This window comes from Trachypithecus francoisi, unplaced genomic scaffold (genome assembly GCF_009764315.1).
Source record: "Trachypithecus francoisi isolate TF-2019V2 unplaced genomic scaffold, Tfra_2.0 Lachesis_group5, whole genome shotgun sequence".
NCBI lineage: Eukaryota > Metazoa > Chordata > Mammalia > Primates > Cercopithecidae > Trachypithecus > Trachypithecus francoisi.
Genome location: NW_022681470.1, coordinates 82,070,824 through 82,095,418, shown reverse-complemented (window position 1 = coordinate 82,095,418; position 24,595 = coordinate 82,070,824). Strand labels below are relative to the sequence as shown.

Sequence of the window (24,595 nt, the reverse complement as noted above, 5' to 3'; positions counted from 1 at the left end):
TCCAGGGTTCAGTAGTAGGAAACTATAGTGGCATGGCCCCATTTACTGTCACTGCTTGTAACCCACTAGGAACTTTGTGCTTCCTATCCCTTCTATTCTGGGCTTTTCAGGTTTAGAGGTCCAGGTTCCAGAGGGGGAACATTCCTACCAAAGGATGTAGCACATGCTGCCAGGACACTTGGGGCCTGTGCCAAGGAACCTCACAAGAAGTGGTGTCACCACCGTGGCAGAGGAAATTGGCCCTGACCAGCAGGAGGAGAGAGAGCTGCTGTGCCCAGTAGGGACACAAGGAAATCTGGCACCCAGATGATCTGCTGTGCACCTCTTGGCACTTCCTCTGACCAGTTTTGATGATCAATGTGCAAGTTCCTCAACCAGACCCTGAGGCAGTGTCCAGGGACTTGAGTCATTAGAGATGAGGGTCTAAGTCACACCAACTGGCAAGAAGTGTGACTCATCCAGCAGAGGTATTTCCTGAGGATGAGAGAGACAATGAATATCAGTTGCGACGGAAGCTGTAGTTTGTCCCACTAATCTTTATTTTGTAATCCCCTTCCAGGAAACAAGGCTGTGGGAATGCTGGAGACACTGCTTCCGGAAATGTATGAAATATAGGTCCATGCAGTGAATGCTGTCATGAGCCTCCAAGATCCATCTTGGAGACTGAAGGTCTTCTCTCCTTGTATGGTGAGTGCTACTGGCTGACAGCCCTCAGCGAATAGACCTCTCTGGGAATTGCCTTTGACTGAAGATTGCTGCCTCCCCAGGTCACACACACTTTTCAGAAGCAGCCTGAACCCAATGACCAGCCCATATAGAAGTATAGATTCAAGAGAACAATTGTACAACATAGTGACTATCATTAATAACAATCTATTAGAGTCTTGAAAATTGCTAAGAAAGTAGATTTTATGTGTTCTTACCACAAAAAACTGTAAGTACGTGAGGTAATGCATATGTTAAATAGCTCGATTTAGCCATTCCACAATGTATACATATTTCAAAATATCATGTACACAAGAAATGTATAAAATTTTTATTTGTCAATGAAAAAAGTAATAAACACAACTATGAGTGCTGCAAACAAAAAGGAGGATATAACTAATTTGGGAGGGTTTCAGAGACTCATCTTCCAAAGTAAAATATGAACAGATATTATTTCAAACTAAAATATTCACAGATAGCAGTATTAGCATTTTTTTTTAGTTAATAATTTTTTTAAAGCCAGAAGGGTTGTAAGTCATTGCCTCATAGTAGCTGGCAGTTGGTACAGTGGTCATAGCCAGGATCTGCTGTTTGTAGTAACCCTAGGATAAGAATTGAGAGTTTTTCATCATGGATAACTTCAGTAAAAATGAAGACCAGATTAAAACAACAAAAAAAGTGTAAAGACCCAACATGCTCCACAGGATTGGTTGAGACCTTTGATAAGACTGCAGTACTGCTTGACTTTTCCCTCTGCCAATCCTGCTTCCATTCCTTCCCCTCCTATGGGTGTAGATCCCAAAAGAACTAATAAACTTCTGCAAGCCAACCTTCATCTTGGATTTTGTTTCCTAATCCCCTGCAACAGAAATTCATTTTGCTCCTGCAGTAAACTACATTCTCCAATCTAGTCCTTATTTATAACTAAGATAAGATTTGGCCTACAGCTTCCTTACTCTTTGCCTCATTTCTGATTCAGAATCTGGACAGGGAATACGGGCACTATTTATCAGACTGCTTCAAAATCCGAATGGCCATTCTCATTAGGAAATCCAGGAAAGATCAGTGCATAGAGGCAGGCAGGGTACACAGTATCATTACCACATGGGTCATCAGTTAGGGTACAGGAGCCCTGCCAATGGGCTGAGATCCAGGGAAGCGAGGGATGGACATGGCCATGGCAAGAGGGAATTTAATTTCAAGCTTTATTCTCCATATAAGCAACCTCACTGCAGAACACCTTTCAGTCAGGGATCAGACCAAAAGTTATTTGACAAGAATAAGAGACCAGGTCTCTAAATGTACCTGATAACCTAATCATCCTGGCCAATCCCTAGCAGTGAGGTTCAGTGAGAAGAACTTTGTCCCAACAAGAGAGACCAATATTTGATTGCCAATTTCACTATCACTGTCTGCATCACCCTGAGCAAGCTAACCTAACTTTGCTGAGCCTACTTTCCTCATCTGTAAAACAGAACAAGGAGAACCTAGCAGAGTCAGTGGAAGGATTAAATAAGATAATGTATGTAAAGCTCCCAGCACACAGCCTGGCTTTCAGCAACTCACAGCATTAGTATATTTCACATAAAGAGTTTTTAAGCTTCTCAATGTGATGAGTTATGACTGGTTTCTCCTAGCCAATTCATTTACCTCCCACTGTGCCATTTCTAAATAGGGAAACTATTTACACTTGGGCAGAACAAGACATAGGTTTTTGAGCAGCTATATAGGGCAGGGAGCCATCTAATGAGCATGACTTATTTTTATCCACCACTTTTGCATTTTAGACACGGCTATTTGGATATAGGTCAGCCCTTCCGGTAAAATATTGTTCCTGCTCACCTGCAATGGGTGATTTATATAACTCCACTTGGCCTCAAAGGACAGAAAAGCAATCAACTCCAAGTGGAGAGAGGTGTTACGAGGCTGTGTGAGAATGAAAGACCAGAAGGTCAGGACTGGGAATTGACAGAGATAGTGACATGGCCAGGACAAGGATCTTCACTGGGACAGTGCCACCCTAGAAATGAGGTCTTCTTGGTTCAGTTGCAATTCGTGAGTCACTGGCCAATACCCTAGAGTCCATTGTAGGAAAGCAATGCCAGTGATTCAGGGAAATGTTTTACCCCAAGAGGGGGAAATACTGGAAGAAAATGTCAAAGAAATCAGATAAATCGATGCCCAAGGCTGCCATCAGGAAAAACCCACACCCCTGCCCAGCCCTTTGGTATCATATTCTTCAGGCTTCTGTTGGCAACAGAATCTTTGGTTGAAGGAGCCACTATCTGACCAGTCTGTCCCCACATCGCTGGACTCCAGCTTTGGAAAAATGAGGAAATGGGCCTGGCCAAGGGGAGCAAGATAAGCAATGGAGCATCCCAAGGAGCCCAGACTCCCAGCCCCTACTGAGCTGGCCACTTGCTTAGGCTGCAGGGTCCTAGGATGAGACCTGACTGATAGCCAGGAGCACAAGTCCACCCAAACCATGCAGGGAGTGACCCTGCCAGCTCCCCATCTGTTTTCCTCCCAAGCATGCTACTACCAAGCATATACCTGGGCAAATCCAGGGGAATTTTGATTCTGTGTCACCCAACTTTCTTTCTCCTCATTCTTTTCCTGTCTTTCTGCCTTCCACCATGACCCACGTGGTAGCAACGCTGTTTGTGCAGAAAATACTTTGAGGAAAAAAAGCCTGGAGCAGATTTATCCTCTGAAATTGCCTTCTCCTGGATGGCTTCCTGGTTAATGCTCATGGGATTACAAAATGGAAGGCTTTGTCTTGTGTCAATAGCATTCTAACATTAAGAGAGGATAAAGGAGGGGCTTAGGGGCTCCAGAGGGATCTGGTGACCCTGACTCTTCTGAAATTACACCCCCGGTTGCCCACACAAGAGACTGAGCTCCTGCCCAGCAGCCATCACATGGTGAAAACATCCTTATAAATTTTATAAAGTTAATCAGGGAAGAAGAGGGGGAGAGAAATGAAAATAAATCCAGCTTGCAGCACACTCAGCATTCATTGTGAGGCCAGCCTGCTCTCTAGCCCACTTTCTCAAAGCTGTTTGATGCCTATTGCCTCAGAATCACATGGACCCTAGATTAGAGTTCCCCATAACTGCTCTATAGATAACAACTTGAGCATTATGAAATGTTAATTTTTCTATTTGAGATATTCTTTCAGGTCCTGCACACCAGTGACACTACTGACATCAGCTGGTCTGAAGGACCCCATGAGAAACTGACTTTGCAAAGAATGCAGTTTCCACATCCTGATAATTTCATTCTCCTCACTGCAACCAATCCACAACCCCAGTTTTCCAGCCCCTTGCCCTCTGCATTTATCTTGTAAACCTCAGCCCAAAACTCCTTCAGAAGATGAATTTGATGGTCTACTCCCATCTCCTTTCTTGGCTGCCTTGCAATTGTTAAAACTCTTTCTCTGCTGGAAACCCTGCTGTCTCAGTGTATTGGTCTATTATTGCACAGAGAGCAGATGAACCTGTTGATCCTATAACAATAGGACTCTTAGACAAACATATAACAACAATAACACTGCCATCAGTTGAGCACTGTGAAGCTAAGAGCTTCACGTACATTATTTGATTCATCACAATACCCCCATGAAAGTTGGTGTTATCATCTTCCTATTTTACAGATCAGAAAACCAAGACTTGGAGAGGGCAAGTAACTCACCTAAGTCACATAGCTAATAACTGGCAGAGCAAAGATTCAGCCTCAGTTCCAGCTGACATCAGGGTCCAAGCTCTTCACTACTCTTAACTCTGGGTAGCTACAGATGCTCCAAGATGGGCCAAGTGCATATTTCAGCTCAGGCCCCCTTCCTCCAGAATACTCTCCCTAATCCCAAGCCTTCTCACCCCTGAGCTGGTTTAGGAGGCCCTCCCATCTGCTCCCCTAGGGCCAGGCCAAATCTTGGTCACAGCTGCATTGTTTCATGTGTTCATGTGCATGCTACCCTCAGAGGAAACAAATTATTGTATGGTTCTTGGAAGCAGGGACTATGTCTTATTTGGCTTTATATCCTTGTCCCTTGTGTAGGACCTGACGCATAGTCACGCCAAATCTTAAAACTTTACGCTTTCCCAGAGACCAGACTGTTTTAGACAATCCAGTTAAGTTTTACCACTGGGATGTAACCTGGGGTGCTTGGTTTGGCTCAAACCACTGAAAAATTTTCAAACTAAAGGGCTGCACAGACTGAATTCCTTCTCCTGCATCCTGTCTGGGGACTTGAAGTCTAAGCATGGAGGATGTAGCTGTGAGTTTCCTGAAGTGAGCACTCAGGTCCCATATCACTCTTTCATCTCCTCTGACTGCCTAAACTTGGTTCCTTTCAATTATATGCATGAAAAATAGCATTTAAACTAGTAAACTCTCATCCCCAGTGTGGTCTTGGGATGAGATTTGCATAAATAGTAATGATCCTTTAAATAGAATCATAGCTTTGCCTCTCTTTGCCCCTCTTTGCCCCTTTAAAAATGAGAATCAACAGCTGGGCATGGTGGCTCACCCCTGTCATCCCAGCACTTTGGGAGGCCAATGCAGGCAAATCACTTGAGGGCAAGAGTTCAAGACCAGCCTGGCCAACATGGTGAAACCTTGTCTCTACTAAAAAAAAAAATTTAGCTGGGCATGGTGGTGCACACCTGCAGTCCTAGCTATTCAGGAGACTAAGGCAGGAGAATTGCTTGAACCCAGGAGACAGAGGTTGCAGTGAGCCAAGGATGCGCCACTGCACTTCTGGGCAACAGAATCTGCCTTGGGGGAAAAAAAAAAAGAAAAAGAATCAACATGATAACCAACAGAGACTATTTTTAGGATTGTTGATAGTTTCTAATAAAATCAGCTGAATATAATTGTTATTGGTTATTAACTTGATTACTAAAGCCAACTATAAATAGAAGGTATCTCTTGGACAGCAAAGTAAAATCCAGAATCTCTAAAACTCATTTCAGCCGACAGGTTAACCCAGGCCCATGGCACAGTTCAAAACATGGGCTCTGGAGCCAGACTCACTGGCTGATTCCCAGCTTGTTGGCCTTGTGATCTCTTCCCTGACCTCAGTTTTTTCACCTGTAAATACAGAGTATATAAAGGCACTTTACCCATAGGATTACTGTGAGAGTTTAGTAAAATAATTCAAATGAAGTACTCAGCATGTTGCCAAGCATTTAGAAACACTTAAGTGTAATTAAAATTACTCAATTAAAATAAAATCAGGCCGGGCGCAGTGGCTCATGCCTGTAATCCCAATACTTTGGGAGGCCAAGGCGGGTGGATCACTTGAGGTCAAGAGTTTGAGACCAGCCGGGCCAACACGGTGAAACCCCATCTCAACCGAAAATATGAAAATTAGCCAGACATGGTGGCAGGTGCTTATAATCCCAGCTGCCTCAGAGGCTGAGGCAGGAGAAACATTTGAACCCTGGGAGGCAGAGGTTGCAGTGAGCTGAGATCACGCCACTGCACTCCAGCCTGGATGACAGAGTGAGACTCTGTCTAAAAATAAATAAGTAAATAAAAATTTAAAAACTTATTTCTGTTTAAGATAAAATTAAAACTATTCCAAAGAAATGTAGTCCCTTGAAAAGTAAGTTCAGTCAGCAGAAAGTCAGTCTTGTTAACTGTCAGAAACTGTGCCTGACAAGTCTCGCAGGATCCGCGAGATTCGTGACTAAGTTCACTCATGTAAGAACGAGAAAGATAGAGTCTGCGGATCTGCCCGTTTTGTCAGGGGCTGTTTTCCCGCCCTGGGATAACTGGGCACAAGAATAGATTCATTTTCAGTGGAGCATGGTGGCTCACAACTATAATCCCAGCACTTTGGGAGGCCAAGGCGGGTGGATCACAAGGTCAGGAGATTGAGACCAACCTGGCCAACAAGGTGAAACCCCATCTCTACTAAAAATACAAAAATTAGCTAGGTGTGGTGGCTCATGCCTGTAATCCCAGCTACTCGGGAGGCAGAGGTAGGAGAATCCCTTGAACCAGGGAGTTAGAGGTTGCAGTAAGCCGAGATCATGCCACAGCACTAGTCTGGCGACAGAGCGAGATTCCGTCTCAAAAACAAAAACAAAAACAAAACCCCAAACAAACAAACAAACAAACAGAAAATAATAGATTCATTTTCTGCAGTGTCATCTTCCTTGTGCCTGACACCCCTGGCATCAGACCTTGCTCATGATTCCAGTTTTATTCTCTCGGTGCCAGGTCTGCTGCAAGGCACAGTGGGTTCCAGCTATGACCAGGAACCTGTCCTGATCCATCAGATCATGTGCTCCTGGGCAAATTCCTGCTCAGATCAATTTGGGACTACCCTCTTCCATCTGGAGGGGTCACAATTCCCTTATTTGGGCAGTGCTAGAGGGGACCACACCTGAGCCAGGGCCAGGAGGAGAAGCAGAACTGAGCAGGCAAGTACAAGAGAGGTGTTCTTGGTACCTGGTTTGCCCAGGACCATCCCAGTTTTAGCACTGAAAGTCCTGGGCAAACTGGGATGGTTGGCCACCCTAGGAAAATCCTAAAGGTCCCCTCGTAGGTGGATTGTGCCAAGATGTCACGTTATGTCAAAGGTGGTGGGCGGGAAGCCCAACAGTGCTAAACCCAAACTTTCTGTTTTATAATGGCCCTTTTGATTTCTTCAAATGCCTTCAGAGAAAACAGCACAGTTCACCAGCCTCTCACTGTATAAGAGCTTTGATGTACTTAAGAATCATTTCTATTTCATCTTCCTGTATTCTACGGATTGAATAATACCAGTCCCTTCTAGCTGTGCTGTCATGCCATAATCCCTGGTTACTCTCCTCTGACCCCACCTCATCCTGGCTCCTGGCCCCTCAGTTAGAACCAGAGAAAGACCAAAGGCTCCAGGGAATTGTCCCTACCTCTGGGTGGAATTCTCATCTTTGGAGTCCAGTGGGGAATGTGGGCTGCAGTGTCAGGGCTCACAAGGTTCTAACCTGGCCTAGTCTGAACTTGAGTGTTCATCACAAGCACCCAGTTTAGCTCTGAACTTTCGGAGGGGAGTGGGAAGGGGAGATGTACACGGGAAAATGTCTGACTTAGGGTGAAACCAAGTCAGAGTGGTGGGACTTTCTCCAGAATGTCCCTTTCCTTACTTATGACCCCACCTGTCTCTCCTGGCTCTTTGAAGCAGCCCCCTATGAGAACAGCAGCATGGTCTGCATGTCATCAGAGCCCCACTGCAGTGACACCTCCACCAAGAAGTCTCCCCAGCTCTCCTGCCTTCCTAATCAGCCTCCTCTAAAAATTCCAGGTACTCCCAGAGATTGTACCACAAAAATTTGCACTTAATGACTACTTTGTTTCATTCCTCAATTGGTTCATGTTGATTCTCTTGTCCCAATGATGTTTCAAGATATTTTTGGAACAAGAAGCTTGTCTCACTTAACTTACTCACTCACTTTTTTTCCCTAAACCTTCACAGCACTGAACAGGGTGTCAGGGAGCTAAAAAGTACTCAACAAATACTATCGGAAGATGGTGAATGAATTCTGAACACACCATCCCCCAGCACAATACCTTGCACACTAAAGCTCAACACGTGTTTGTGAATGAATGAATGAATGGAATGAACACTCCTGTCTCCTACTTATCCACATTCCTGATATTCGCCACCCTGGTTTTCTGAAAAACAAAATAAAAATATAAAAAGATGGAATGAGACAAAAATATAGTAGAGTTGGATGAAGTGCTTGGCATTTATTTCTTTACTTCTTATGGGGATATCCTGGCTCCTTATCTGCTCTATTGATGGGGGAGCTAGAGGTATATTTGAAAAACACACCCACCATAGACCCATCCTCTAGAGTTTTTGCTTGTATCTCATTTCAAAACCCCCTGCTTCTTCAGTAGCTGTAAAGCAAGCCACAGGATGGCAAAAAATTAACATGAAAAAAAGGTAGCATACATTTAAACTGCTGATATTCTGAGAGAAAATCTTTCAGAGTACTTTTAATGCTTTTAGCTGCTATCTGCACACTCTACAAGTAGATTTCTATTTAGTAATGGTGGCAATTAAGGCAAGGTCCTAGGCTTAACACAAAGTGATTTTTTAGTGAAGCAAATATGCTAATCAATTCTCCTGCCATGCTCAATTTTCTCATCTAGCTTAGTATGTTGTGCCCACAGCCTCAGAATTGGGAAGCCTCTCTGCTATGACATGCATCTTTCTGGCCACATACGGAAACTGGATTGGCAAGGACCAGTGAGATTCTGTGTAAAAAAACTTGAAATGAATGGCACAGAAACTTTAGCACTGTAACCTTTGACATATCACTTATTCTCAGTTTCCTCATTTGTAAAATAGGCATATGATTTTGGAATTAAATGTAATCACTTTGGCAATGTAGTTAACACACTGCATAGACAAACAACCACTCAAGAAATGTTAGCCACTGCAAAAATAAAAATTGTAAAATACATTAATGAGGCCGGGCACAATGGCTCATGCCTCCTGAGTAGCTGGGACTACAGGCATTTACCACCAGGCCTGAGGTGGGAGGATTACTTGAGCCCAGGAGGTTGAGGCTACAGTGAGTCAAGACTGCAACACTGCACTGGGTGACAGAGTAAGACCCTGTCTCAAAAAACAATTATAGCAAAATACATTGTTATTATGGTTGTTGCTAATGCTGAACTGAAAAGTATATGAAGTTGGATCCTGAAGTGATCATATTAAGCTATGAGCACTAAGAGAAGAAAAAGAACTAAAAAGAAGCAGGGACGGAAGAGACCACAAGTTGTTGTCTTCCCAGTCCACCTATAAAACTGGTTCTGTGCTCTCCGATGTTCATAAAATTGATTCTGATGCGCAGAAGTAAATGCCCGGTGGTAGCCAGCATCCAAGATGGCCCTTGATCCTCACTTCCTAGCCACCATGCCCATGTGCAGTGTCCTCCCAAGCTAGGTCATAAAACACATTGACTTCTCCCTCTCTCCAATCACTCTGGTAGAAGCCACATACCATGTTGTGAAATAGGGCCAACATTATGAGGAACTGAGGCCTCCTGCTAACAGCCCTACGAGGGAGCCACTTCAGAAGCAAATCCTCCACCCTGATCAACCCTTTGGATGGCTGCAGTCCTGGCCAACATCTGGACTCCACCCTCAACAGGGGTCCTGAGCCAGAACCATCAGCGACACATCTCCCAGTTTCCTGGTCCTCAGAAACTATGAGATAATGAATGCTTGTTGTTTTATGCAACAAGGTTTTGTAGTAATTTATTACATAGAAATAGATAACTAATACATGCTCTTTTGTTTAAACAGAATTGAATGCATTTCTGTACCTTGCTGTCTATGATTTCAGGCCAAGATACTTACTTTAAAAACATTAGTTTAATAAGAAATGCAAATAGAACTATAATTGTTAAAGTTTTTCATTGTCTTTTTCTGAGATATGCAGAAGCTGACACTAGTTTCAAAGCTTACTGCTTCACCTGCCTGTCAATCACCTATTTTCCTTCACATTCACTCATCTATCCATGCTATGTCTTAAGACTGAGGTTTTAAGACAGAAGTACACAGATAAATAATATACAGTACTGGTGGCAAGAAATTTTCTTTTCTAGAAATCCTTTTAAGGAAAAGTTCTTCAGAAAATGGTTTTTTGATCAACTGACTTGGGGTAAAAGTTGAGCCTCCAGGGCATGATTTACTTTGGTATAAGATTGTAGGATATAGACCTGGCACAGTGGCTCACGCCTCGGACACAAGGTCAGGAGTTTCAGACCAGCCTGACCAACATGGTGAAACCCCGTCTCTACTAAAAATACAAAAATTAGCCAGGTGTGGTGGTGCATGCCTGTAATCCCAGCTACTCAGGAGGCTGAGGCAGGAGAATTGCTTGAACCTGGCAGGTAGACCTTGCAGTGAGCCAAGATCGTGCCACTGCACTCTAGCGTGGGCAACAGAGCAAGACTCCATCTCAAAAAAAGAAAAAAAGATTATAGGATATATAGAGGGAGGTGGTTTGGAAGTCATATTTATTGGTGCATCTGGAAAAGAAACACAAGAATGAGATAAACGGAGAAGAAAGGGGTGAAGAGCAAAGGCTCCATGATACGACTCTTCCCTTTGCCCCTCCCTATCATCTTGAGTAAAATTATTGAACTCACAAAATAGTTGAGACACAACAATTGGAGAAGTGGAAACTAGTGAAGGGGCAAGCCTTTGTGTCCATGCTGATGTATTGGAATAAAGACCACCCAGGAAGCCCTAAAGCACAAAGGCAGAGAGCAGGAAAAGAAGTAAGCCTCAGGGACACAGAGAAACCATTAGGACGACTTTGGAGTTTCACAGAGCTATGATAGTGAGGATTTGAAGTTTGGTTAAACCACTAAGGGCCACTGAGGTCCCAGTGGGCATATTAGGTGGATGAATGGATGGATGGAGACGGTAGAGAAATGGACAGGTGTGAACTCCTGGAGGACTGAGAAAAGAAGCCTCATCTTATTAATCTTTATGCATTTTATGTTGTACGTGGCAGAGGTTTTATAAACTTGTCTGGAATAAATGAATGAATGAATGAATGAGTGGATGAATAATACATGAATGAATAAATAGATGAATAACTTGCAGGTACTAATTATCTAATATATGCACTCTATCCAATACCTGTATGGTCATCTTGAAACTTAAACTTACATAAACTGTGTTTTTTTCATAAGGTTACACATATTTCAGGTCGTAGAAGATATTCTATCTGCTTAGGTATCCTTACCATAAAGCAATACTTTATTGTTTATAAAAGCCCATCTTTCCTCTGGCTCATCAGACAAATATTTATGTTGTCTTCACTTTCTGCTATCCGTAGGGGAGCGATGGAGAGGGGAGAGATTGCAGAATGAATGTAACCAACTAATGCATCAATATGTCTCCAGCCTGAGCAAAGCGGGACCTACTACAAATGAGCTTGCTAGTGCAATAAGTGTATTCGGATTCCCTTTCTAAGGCTGCTTCAGGATTCTGGAACTGAACATGCCATTCTTCTCTGCATATCTGAACTGCTCTTGTCATCAGTAAAATGTGAGAGTCTTCTGTGTATGACGTTCTAAATCAACCACAAAGACTACCATCTCCACACACATCAGCTCTGCTTGTCTGCACTGAAGCAATTCAGGTCTACTGGCTGCTTCAGATTAACTGAATTAAACTGTCTTTTTTCCTAATCACACTGAGGATTTCAATAAAAAGGAGATCATTACAATACCAGCTGTCAGTTCCAGTGCAGTCCTGGTAATTATCACCTTGTCAGACTTTGAAATCCTCCTACATTCTATGCCAGAGTTCTGAGTTCATCTGAATTTATGAATTATTTGCAGAAATAACAAAACCTATCAGATTACCTTTCAACTTCATTCGAAATGAAATTAACTGGCAAGGAGACCATAATGGCTTATGGGAAGACTTTCATATCCTTAAAATAGCAAACTGATTTCCTCTCTCTTTTATCAACTCTGCCTTTCCCTCACAGTTCTCTCCAATTAGCCTGCTACTTCCTTTTTCTTCTCGCTGGAGGCTTAAAAGAGCAGGAAACTGGAAGGGCCAAATCATTTTTTAAAGTGCGTGCGTGTGTTCCTCTGTGTGTGTGTGTGAGTGTAAATGCTGCTCATTCTGAAATGGTTTCAACATCTTCCTACTCAATCCCCACCGCCCACCCCCCAACACCAACTACTGCTAGTGAGGTTCTGGAAAGCAATCTTTGAACATGAAAATTAAACAAAAACGACATTAGGAACAGAATTATTCTTTTTCCTTTTCTTTCCTTTTTCTCCTTTCATCAACTAGAAGGTGATTTATAAATGTACAGCTCCAGCTCAAAACTCTTTCCTCAGACCCTTCTATTCTACTGTCTTCGAAACATCTTATCTCAATGACCAACTGACATTTCAACTCAGCATATCCGTGGTGGCGACAGCTACATGCTCACCAAAACCCACCTAGACCACATTTCCCAATCCGCTGTGTGGGATGAAGGTTGTACCAACTTCTGACCCAAAATTTGGTTTGAATGTTGAAAACTGACTAATGCTACACATGCACCAAGAGGGGATGAACAGACTCATCATTCACATAATGAGGCTTTCAGGGAGAGCAGGGCAGGCTCCCACGCATGTCCAAAAATGGCTTGACAGAGCAAGGAGGGGTGACTGGCTCTGGCTTTTGGTGTTGCTAGGGGTTGGGTCCAAGGTGAGGGTTCCCAATGTAGGCCAGGTTTTGAACTTCCTTGGTGTCAAGGGAGGGAGCATAAAACTTTCTTACTGGTTTGCTCACATGGGAGACAGAAGGAAGAGGGGGAGCTATGGGGCTTGAAAGATGCCAGTAGTCAAACATCAAAAACAGAGTAAGGCTCTTTAGTACACTATAGCTAGAATTCTCTTATTCAGCTTCAAAACCAAACACATTATCTTTCCCTTAAACAACTTCCCTTTCTCAAGGAATAGCCCTACCACCTACCACACACAAAGCCAGAAACATACCCTTTTCACCAAGTCCCATAATTTCCATTTTCTCATAGCATTTCTCAAAAACCTCCTTGCCTCACTTTTCTTTCTTGGATGAGAAAACCACTGGAGGGGTCAAGGGCTCAGTCCCTGAAGTCCTTCTACCCAGGTCTGAATTCTAGATCCACCCCTATCCCCTTGCTAGTTTGTAATCTTGGACATATATTGAATCTTTCTGTACTTCAGTTTCTTTGTTTGTAAAACAGAAATAGTTATAATACTTACCTCCTCAGAGTTGTCATCAAGATAGAATGAGTTAAAACTTACAAAATGCTTAAACTAATGTTTGTTACACACAGTAAGTGCTATATAAATGTTTGCAATTTGTCTCTCACCTGCGTTTCTGCAGTAGTTTCTAACCATCTCCCAACCATTTTTGTTTTCTCCAATTCAGTCTCTACTCAAAAGCCAGAATGGACTTTTTAAAGTCAAATCTGACCATGTTTCTCATCTTACTTTAAAGCTCCAATCAAATTTGGACATTCCAACCCTCCCTTACATTGAATCTGACCTCTCCACTTTCTCTTCCGGAAAGGGCACAACAGAACCAGATTACTGGACAAAGACACAGCCAATCCCAGCCAAAGGAGCCACCAAGAAATGTCCAAAGACAACTGCTAATAACAGTAACATACATGAGTTAAGAAGTAAAAATGAAATAGCATTCCTGAATCCAATGATATTTCTGGTAGAAATAATCAAAATAAAATAAATTTCACAATGTTTAAAGTAGTCCATGCAAAAATGTATGACAGATGAATGTACTGAAGAACTGCTTCTGATTGATGACAATGGAAACTGCACAATTTGATATGGAGGAGAGAATAGAATTAGTAAAACTTTCAAATAAGAGTTCCAGTGACTAAAACATCCCATCATAAAATGTGTTCATGACTAGACATTGATAAAGAATGTAGTGTTGCAAAATTTGACTTCAGGGATTTGAACTTGGTAAACTGGTGGTTTCATAGAAAACTCACAATGGCAGAAGCTATAACTTTCAAAAACTGACTAATAAATTTAATCTTTGTCATAAAATTTACACAGAAAATAATCGATATTAGGGAAAATAATTTTAGAAATATGAAAATGGAAATATTTGGAAATAGTTTATTAATTCTATATTAAAAATTATCCAAGGAATTAAACTGGCCCAATGGCATTCACTCTAGAAGTATCTTTCTTAGTGAAAAGCTATCAAGCCTGCTAAGGTTCTCATTTTAAAGTCTGTATTTTTAGATACAGAGTAAAAAATTGACGTGGGGGTTCAAAATTGTAGTGTCAAAGATGCCCTGTACTCCAACTAGACAACAACCTTTACAGAGGTCTAGGACCCTCTAACAAGCCAAGAATGGCCTCTAAAATAAAATTTTAAAAAAGAAAAGAAAAGAAAAAACAAGAGCTGGGCAGCAATTTCTTTCCCTCTTGTCCCAAGGCCAACTCCTAAAGCACTTTCATCCAATATTCTCAGATACAACCATATTTTAAGCATACTCTTAAAGCAGAAGAAAAGTCAACTCCTTCTGTGACTATAATAGTAACAACCCCTCATATTGGTATTGCATTTTCTATACTGTAAATTGATTTCATGTAAATAAGCTTATTTACTGTTCACATCATCCTCACAAAATTATGCATTAGTGCTCCCATATTGTAGCTGAGTAAACTGGGACTCAGGAAGGTTGAGAAATTTGACCAGCATCACCCAACTGACAAGAAGTAGAGTCAGAATTCCAGTTTAGGTCCTTCTCATGCCAAGAGCAGAGCTCATTTGATGAGCTAAGGGTTCACTAATCACTTTATTAACATCATAGCCCCAGTTGGAAATCCAGGCTCAGGAAGGCAGCATATTATGAACCCAGAGTTCCCAATTGTTCCCAATCATTCCCAAATAGACATGGACCCTGGAGTCAACTCTACGCCCCTGGGATCACCCATCATTCAGCACCACCACTCCCATTCCCAGGCTTCTGGCCTCTTCCAGGTACAGGAGGAGGGGAGCATGTAGTGCCCTGACTGAGCCCGGGCCAGATGACATTACCCACCCAGTGCAATCCTGCCTTCTCCCCTGCTTCCCTTGGGGCCAGGCTGACCAACCCTCAGAAATGTTGGATTTGAAAAAAAGGGAACTTGTAGAGGTGATTAACTTAAAGTCATTCTTGCTATCCATACACTCTGCTCTCATCCTCTCCCTCCCCTTTCACAGCCCTAGCTTGGAGAACTTCCAAGGGTTAGTGGGAAGAGTAGGAGACACTGAGCCATTTCTGCCAGAAACACTGGACAAGAGCTGAGCCAATGAAAGACTTCAGACCACCTCTCAGACACCTGGGGCCCTGTGGGCAGGTTTCCTGTGTGTTACTCCCCAACAGCTGCTCCCCTGGCCATGAGCCAGACTCTCTCATGCCAATAAACAACATGCAAAGGCCTGGCCTTTTTGTTTGTTTGGGTTTTTGTTTTTGGTTAATGTTTTCTAAATTGTTATATGCACAAAAGGTGATGGAGTTTAACGATAGTCACTCTGCGACTCCGGAGAGCCAGTCGTCTTTGTTCCTTTAGGCCTAGGAGTCATATGTTTTAGTGATTCAGAGAAGAGAAGAGAAGAGTTCAGAAGAAGAAACCACACCACCTTAGTCTGCAGTGGTCTGTGCAGTGGTAAAGGACAATCTGCTGATGTCCTTCACATGCCCTTGCCTGTTTTACTGCTACTGAACCCTACAGGATATTGCCAGGACACAGCCTGCATGGGGCTGCCATGTTGCCTTAACATTCCTCCCTGGGATACTGATTCCTATTTACTATGAGGTTATCTCTGCCTTCTCCTAGTTCTAATCATCAAAATTGCAATTTAATTCAACATATATTTACTGTGGGCCTAGTAAGGACAAAGCCAGCTCTGGAGCTACATAAATAAATACCTATCCTCAAAGAGCTTATAATTGATGGTATCCTGAATTCAGCCCTTTCTATTTTTTTCTGCATTTGAATTATGTGGTTTGTCATTTGTGTTTTGCTCAATGTGGGGCAAGTCCTATTTGTTTACAGTACTTCTGATAGTTGGTTCCATATTTGGAACCGTTTCATCCCATGGTACACACTCATCTCTCAGTCTTCCATCAAGCCCAGAAAGCTCTGCCTCATGCCTCTCTCTGCTGAGTCTCCACTGCTGCCTTTCACAGAAAAGTGCTTTGCAAACAGTGCCCCTCTTGGTGCTTCTGATTGAAGGTTCCCACTGAGACAGATTTGAAAAGGGCTGCTTGCGTTTAGCCCAGCAGTTCCACACACATTTGACCACAGAACGGTCCTTTCACCTAACACCTCTCCAGAACCCTCATTAGGAAGCAACTGTTTCAACCAACACCATCTGAAGAGCAAGGGGTGGGGTGGGGGAGCTGTTTTCACCCAAGTCCTGGTTTCTGCCCTCTTGGAGCCTTCATGTCTTTGAAGACAGTCTTCTAGACTTCTCTCCCCAGTCCTATGAAATCGACTCTGGATGTCCTCCTATGGGCAGGCTCAGATTTCTCAATGTCCCTCCTAAAGCACGTGGTTGCCTTCACCCCTTATATATTTTGCTGCTGACTTTTTTGAGCCCAATCTTAAGACCTTTCATGTAGCCTATTGTATTTCCTCTAGTGAGTCTGAGCTTATGATATTTTTTTAAAAATCTCTTCCTGTCCTAATTGAATCCTTTTCAGTTTTGTGTTAGCCCAGAATCGATCAATTGCCTTCATCTGAAAGTCACTGATAATAAGCAGTGAAGAGGACAGGGTCAAGTGCAAAGCCCCATGGCACTCATTCAGGACGGCCCTCCACCTCCCGTGAACCGGCACTCTTGGGTTACCAGTAGTTAGCTCCCTAGAAAGTATCATTATCCTACTGGGTCTGAACATCCGCACCTGGCATGGGCTGGGATTCCTCAAATTGTGAGGCTGAAACCTATGCTGGGGTTTCCCAGTTATGCAGACCTGGGGGGCATGTATCTAAATGAAAAATGTGATCTGGCCTCATTTTCTTATCTTCTAGGTGAAAACCTAGAAGTGGTTATGCCAGAGCTGCCATTGGGTCCTTATGACTAATTTTTCCACTGTACCGGTAACACTGTTAGGTATGCACTACATCTTGGGGCACAGGTGTCTTGAATGCAAGCATAAAATATTACTGAAGAACACAGAGCTGCCGATTTTAAAGACTGGTCCACTAGGGTGCAGGGTTCCTAACCATCCTTTGGGGATCTGGCTCATCTGCTTGGCGTCTCCATTTCACTGAGAGGGCTCTCCCTACCTTGTATAGTCCAGAAAGTGACCTCGACATCACACTTATTTTCAACTTAGCTCTGGGAAAATAAGAACAGCATCGCAAGATCTGTCCTAGGAAGCCACTTACAAAATTTCCCCCAAAGCCTCTAGTGCTGCCCTGCTGTTTTCACTGCAGCAATCAAAACAGACTGTCCCAGGCATGGGGGCCTGATTGATGGGTTTCATTATAATTTGATGTGGGGACTGGTATTTAGCGGGGCTCTCATTTTCCCTACCTCCTCTGCTCTAGAAGATCAGAAATATAAAACCACCAGAAAGGTGATCTTGTTTTTCTGATGTGTCAAGCATTTTTGAAAAGGACAAGGTTTACAGCTGAGACTCCTGTTTGATGTTTGAACGGAAACACTGTGGTGGCATTTAAGTCTCTCTGCTGGCTGTCAGGCAGTCAAACTCCAGGACATAACACCACCTTTTCAGACTGTTGCTTCTTTAAGCCAAAAGGTGTATGTCTGGCCCTCGAGGTACTCTGGGGTCCAGTGAGGAGATTGCCCCACCTAGAGGCCGTGCATTAGAGGAATTGCCCTAAGAATGGCGAGGGAGGGGGACATCCACAGAGTGTAAATACTCTCACCATGGCCAATTTCGAGTAATCAATGGGACATCACTGAATGCAAAGATGGGAAGAGATTCACAGCAGCATACCGTCACATGGCATTTCTGCCACAGATACAATAGACACAACCTCAAGTAAAATGTAGTAAAATAATTGGGAAGTGGTTTGACTAGGTATTACCTTTGTTTTTAAAATTATTTATTTAATTGTAAGTTTACATAACTTCAGTTTTAATAATGGCTCTGTTTAACAACTATTTAGTAAAATCCCTAAAAAACTAAACTAAACTTGTACAGGCTCTCATAAGCCTGTACAAGTCAGCTTTGCACACCACTGGCTGGGAAGAAATGTGGGTATCACGTGGTAGCTAAGAGGTCAAGTTCATAACACCCTTGGCATATCCAAAACTATCTGGGCAGAATTTAACAGGGGCAGAAATGACCACAGAGTGGGTGGGTGGGAGCAAAGACTGGAAAATCCTATTTTGTTGTGGCTGTTTTGACCCTGTGTCTATTTCTATTTCTGGATCATGGGCAGCAACTGAAACCCAATCCAACATGTGGGCACTGAGGTCTCCCTCTGCAAATGCAGCTGTGTGAAATGCTTCCATCACGTGCTGCTCCCCACTAAACTGGACAGACTAAAACTTGACCAGGCATGGCGGCTCATGCCTGTAATCCCAGCACTTTCGGAGGCTGAGGCGGGTGGATCACCTCAGGTCAGGAGTTTGAGACCAACCTGGCAAACACAGTGAAACCCCAAATACAAAATACAAAATACAAAAATTAGTTGGGGATGGTGGCAGGTACCTGTAATCCCAGCTACTCAGGAGGCTGAGGCAGGAGAATCACTTGAACCCAGGAGGTGAAGGTTGCAGTGAGCTGAGATCGTGCCCCTGCACTCCAGCCTGGGCAACAGAGTGAGACTTGGTCTATTAAAAACAAAAAAAAAGTGCTGAAACTTGCCCCCACCTTTCCCTAGAATGTGTGCTTGTGTCCTGAAGACTTACTCGCTTGGTCAGCTCCTCTTCTGCTCTGCCTGGGATGAGCCAAGTCACAGGATATGTCCCAGGATACCCCCTCAAACGTCCACAGTGAGTAGTGCCTTCTGCCTGAGCCTCAGGAACAGAGGCAGCCCCAAGATGTCCAGCTTGGACCAGCAGCTCTGAGGCCTGGAGAAGGCTCTGCCCAAACAGTCATTTGCCAGAGCACACTTGAAAACAGAACAGCCCAAGTCCAGGAAAAGAAAGGGTTATGGAAATGGATCTGTGTAACGACACAGCGTGAGTGCAATTAATTGTTGTCAAAGCATTTTGCTGGCTGCATTCATCTCTTACGTAGGAGAACAAAACTGTCATAATGATGACAACTTTATTTAACATTGGTACAATTACCAAACCTAAATATAGGATGCAAAGGGGAAATTTTCTTGAGAGGGCTGAGCTCTGCTACCCATGCCTGGGACAGTCCGCCCCAAAGATGGAAAGGGGAAAGGAGGCAGCTGAGATTCATTGATTGTCGTCAGGTGTTACTAGGAGAAGCATTTTACCCATTTTTATCTACATAATCCTCCCTTCCCCTCTTTGAAGGGAAGGGCAGGCAGGTGGAGCACTGAGGACCAAGATTTGTTGAGCACGAATTGTGAGACAGGCTCAACAAGCATTCTGTACATAGTTTACTTAAATTATCACAAGAATACTGAAAGGGAAGTATTATTAGCCTCATTTTACAAATAAGAAAGTTGAGTCTCTAAAGGTTAAGAAGTTTGCACAAGATCCTATAGCCAAAGTCCTTCCAATTATAAAGTTATTCACATAGAGTTGCTTGCTGTGAAACATGTGAGCTCAGCAGAGCCACACTGCTGTCCCATCTTCCTCCCCTTTTCTCTTCTATCTCACACCCCATTGTCCTTCCTGGACTCTATCACCCTTTCAGGAGTGAGAAAATGGTCAAAGCATTGGAATCAAAAGGACTTGGGTGGAAGACTAGGCTCCATGACTTATTAGCCATTGTGACCTTGGCTCAATTGCTAGACCTCTATAAGCTTTAGTATTTTCAACTATCCCTTGAAGACAACAATCATTCCCATTCCCTAATATTGATGGGGGATTAAATGAGACTACATATGGTAAGTGCTTTGCAGAGCATCCAGCACATAGCAAGTACTCTATGGCAGTGGTTATCATTATTGGCAGAGAACATGGCACTGAAAAGAGGGGTCAGGTCCCAGCCCGACCTCCATTCAGGATACTATAGACAGGATCAGGCCTCAGGAGGGTGGCAGCATCCAGCAATCTTCACTCCTGTTCCACGTGGCCAGTTGGCTTCATGGTCCTCCCAAAGGGAGGGACCTTGCCCTGGAATGGGCATAGGGCAGAGTAAGGATGGTGATACAGTTTGGATGTTTGTCCCCTCCAAACCTCATATTGAAATGTGACTGCCAGTGTTGGAGGTGGGGCCTAGTAGGAGGTGACTGGATCACGGGGGCAGATCCCTCATGAATGGCTTAATGCCATTCCCTTGGGGATGAGTGCATTCTCGCTCAGTTCACATGAAATCTGGTTGTTTAAGCGTCTGAAACCTCTCCCTTCTCTCTCTTGCTCTTCACCATGTGACATGCCTGCTCTCCCTTTGTCCTCCACCATGATTAGAAGCTTCCTGAGGCCCTCACCAGAGGCAGGAGCCATGCTCGTACAGCCTGCAGAACTGTGAGCCAAGTAAATCTCTTTTCTTCAAAAATTACCCAGGCTTGGGTATTCCTTTATAGCAACACAACAATGGACTGGCCCAGAAGGCAGGGAAGACTCGCACTCTACAATGAGGTGTGCTGACCACATGCAGGGTACTGTTCTAAGTTATCTGCAGGTACGAACTCATCTAATCTTTATAGAAAGTCAGTGTGGCAGGTGCCATTATTCTTCCACCTTAGCAAAGTGAAAACTGAGCTTTGACTCTTCCAGGTTCCCCTCTGACCCTTTAGGCATAGCCACACCAGGCCTACAGCTCTACCTCTCTAAGGGAATGGGAACCAGTTCACCAACACCACCTGCAGGAGATGACTCTGCTCCCTAGGAAGCTCTCTCCTTGACGCATGCTTGGAAAGGTGAGCTCTTTGTCTCTCAAGGCAAATATTCACTTTGTGCGTTGGAAAACAGAGGAGTTTTTCCTGCTTTTCCTCTCTTCTTCCCTTTGGTTACTTCTGTGGATACACAATAAGAGACTGGGCAATAACAACAAAATTATGTGAGAAGAGGCAGACTTGGGTTTAAATCCCAGCTATAGCTAGACATACCCTTTGCTAGCTGTGGATCTCTGCAAGTGACTCCTCTCCTCAGTTTCCTCATCTATAAAACAGAGATCATATCTGCCTCGTGGTATTGTTATGAGGATCAGGGAAAAGCATATGAAGCATCCAGATCACTGCCAGATACCGTGGTTTATAACTATCGTTATTTGGCCACCTCTTCATAGCATCAAGCCCTTGTTCTGCACTACGTCACCTAGGGAGGACTCACCTTCCCTGAGGGTCCCTAGTTCCCTCATGGATGAAGTGGGGATGAGAACATCTAACCTGCTGGGCATGATCACTGTGAGGGGTGGGTGAGGTCACACGATCACTGTGAGGGGTGGGGGAGGTCACACAATCACTGTGAGGGGTGGGGGAGGTCACACGATCACTGTGAGGGGTGGGGGAGGTCACATGATCACTGTGAGGGGTGGGGGAGGTCACACGATCACTGTGAGGGGTGGGGGAGGTCACCGTGTGAGCACTTAACACAGTGCCTGGCGCACAGCCCGCACCCCATCACTGTGCCCTTTATTCTTAGCTTTATCATCATGATTAACTTCTCCCAAGAACTGAAAATTCACTGAAACTCACAACAGATCACGAGAATTATTTCCCAATCACAACTTGTGGGAGGGAAATATCTGGGTGTTTCTTTTTCATAAACATAAGAGCTGTCAGGCCAGTGGCAGTGACTCAGCCTATAATCCCAGCATTTTGGGAGGTGAAGGTGAGCAGATTGCTTGAGCCCAAGAGTTTGAGACCAGCCTGGGCAACATGGCAAAACCTCATCTGTACAAAAAATACAAAAATTAGCCAGGCGTAGTGGTGTGCACCTGTGGTCTACTCGGGGGGCTGAGGTGGGATCATCATCTGAGCCCGGGAAGGTCAAGGCTGCAGTGAGCCATGACTGTACCACTTACACTCCAGCCTGGGCGACAGAGTGAGACCCTGTCTCAGGAAAAAAAAAAAAAAGACATCTCTACTTCCATTTTAATGGTCTTTGTGTACTTGTGTCTCCTATTATGAGCCACTTCAAATCTTTTTGAAAGGAGGCAGAGTATAGAAACAAAACAGCTCCATGGTGAGAAGTAACACGGATCATTCACCTTCTACATCCGGTTGCATTTGCAGGACGGCTGTGCGGTTAGATTAGCGTCTGCAGTCTGCCATCCAATGCTTGCCTCTCTGGATGAGGGTCACTAGTCGTCTCAGGAATGAAGCCAAAGCCAGGCCCAAGCAGCCCCAAAGGTAACTCTATCCCTAACAACAGTTACCTGGTCGGTAATCTGCAGATATTGGCCAAGAGGAAGCCTTCTCCCAAAATCATTACCTCAAATTCTCCAGTTTTACACCATAAACCTCGGAGTAAAAGTCTGCATTTTCTTTTCCATAGAATTTTTAGCAGCACGATGCCTTTTTGAAAATTTGCCTTTTCCTCCTATCAGTTTTCCAACCATATGTAGACAAATCCAGCCTGTAATGGTTGAAATGAGAGAGCCAGTTAAGTGAGACACTCAAGTTGTCACTGCATTTTAATAAACATAGCACACAATGTGTTGCTACACAAACACCATTCATAAACCTGAGTCACAGGTTTCAGATGGGAGATGGGGATGTGTATAAATAGCCTGTGTATGTTAAACAGTAGAAAAGAAGTTTGGGGAATAAGGTCAAAATCATTGTGCCCAATTTAAACATCATAAAAATCTCAGCCTTGTCATTATTTACAACCCCCAGCACAACTCCCACCCAAAAGAGATTGCCAAATGGAAAATTCTAAATAAGATGATGTCCTCATGTCGACCTAAACAGTACAAATGATGCAGGATCATAAAATGAAGTTATAATTATGTTGTCTCACTTCCTGGCTGCCGGATGCCCATGGTACAGAGCAGCCACTCCACAGGATTTTCTGAGCTCTGAGCTGTCTGGGGTTTTTGTAAGAACATAGCTTTGACTAGCATTGACCAATTGATTTGCATTAAATGACTCGGATGGTTTGAGGTGGCAAAAGAAGAATACAACTTGTGTGGTGGAGAACTAACACCTTGAATATGTTGCAAACGTTTCAAAAATCCATGTTTCCTATATTCACCCCTCCTCAGCTGAAAACAGCCCCATGAGCTCAAGGCTGGTTACAGCTGAAGACAAATCCCACACACCCTCCAGCCCCTCCCATTTGAGAAAAAGGGTGTGGCCACGGCTTGGAAGAAAGGCAACCAGAGTCTTGGGCAGCCAAGGCATTCTCGAGGCTTTCAACAGGTCCCTGCAGACTTGGCCTTGACTCTGGGTCATTCTGTTCCTTAGCAAGCACCTTGCAGCCTTCCAGCCTCCGCTCCCATGGCCCAGGAACTCAGTGTGAACTTGCAAGGTGCTGTTCAATGAAGTGGATTCAGGAAGCAGCAATTCTCTCTCAGGAGAGGTCTAGTGTTTTGTCACCTACTCCCCCACACCACTGATGCTCAGAAGGGCTCTAGGATCCTGTATGTGGAATTCGAATGCCAAAGATTGACACACAGGGCGACAACAGACACGCAGGGTTAACTTGGCTCCCGGCTGGCTGCGTGATCCCAGCTCCCATTCAGTCAGACTGCCTGCCGGGTCTATTTCTCACATATCCCCATTCTGGTCCCTCCTCCAGTCACCAGCAGAAATGCATCTCTCCATCTGAGGTCTCTCCCATCTCAGTCTCTGATGACGTGCATGGTCTTTGCGTTAAGAGCTCACTAAAGTGTAGATCATGCTGAATGCAAAAAGAAAAGGAAAAGAAGGCATTAGTGGAAGCCCACAGAGGACTCAGGCTGCCCCTCAGGAGAGGGACCTTCCAGAGGCCAGACTCCTTGGCTTCTCCCTCATTCCTGTCACTATAGCATCTCGCCGACTCCACTACTGTGCCCCTTCTACTTCCCACAATGCTGGAATAAACATTTTTGGGGAGAGCATATTGTATCCCTTGGATAAAAGATGTGATTGCTCTAAGTGCCTATTATTATTCTCATCAGGATGATTATTATGGTTGTTTTCCTTTTCGTGCAATTGCAGGGCAGGTCTGGGGGTGCAGTGGATTCTTTATGCCAGCAGCTGCCATGTGCTTGCATGATGGCTGTGTCCAGGGGCTCCCAGATGATGCTGGATAATACGCTAGTGTTGGGAAAAAGATCATCATCGTTATTGCAAAGGCCTGCATG

General features: G+C 44.0%; 1 protein-coding gene and 1 long non-coding RNA gene across 3 annotated transcripts in view; one reads left to right on the top strand and one right to left on the bottom strand.

Moving 5' to 3' along the window:
* Positions 1–104: 104 nt before the first annotated feature.
* LOC117075317 lies at positions 105–13,917 on the top strand. 2 transcript variants are annotated; one of them, XR_004433961.1, is made up of 4 exons: positions 105–467; positions 560–687; positions 11,564–11,775; positions 13,789–13,917. It is a non-coding gene; the product is annotated as an uncharacterized LOC117075317 (long non-coding RNA). The 2 variants fall into 2 exon arrangements; XR_004433960.1 differs by lacking the exon at positions 13,789–13,917 and having other exon boundaries at positions 11,564–11,968.
* A 9,009-nt stretch (positions 13,918–22,926) lies between these two features.
* The window catches only part of LOC117075314 (protein cornichon homolog 3), an 85,450-nt gene continuing 83,781 nt past the window's right edge, over positions 22,927–24,595 (bottom strand). Inside the window, exon 6 of the mRNA XM_033197574.1 lies at positions 22,927–24,150. Coding sequence (XP_033053465.1) covers positions 24,123–24,150 — 28 coding nt within the window. The 3' untranslated portion in view covers positions 22,927–24,122. The remainder of the gene's footprint in view (positions 24,151–24,595) is intronic.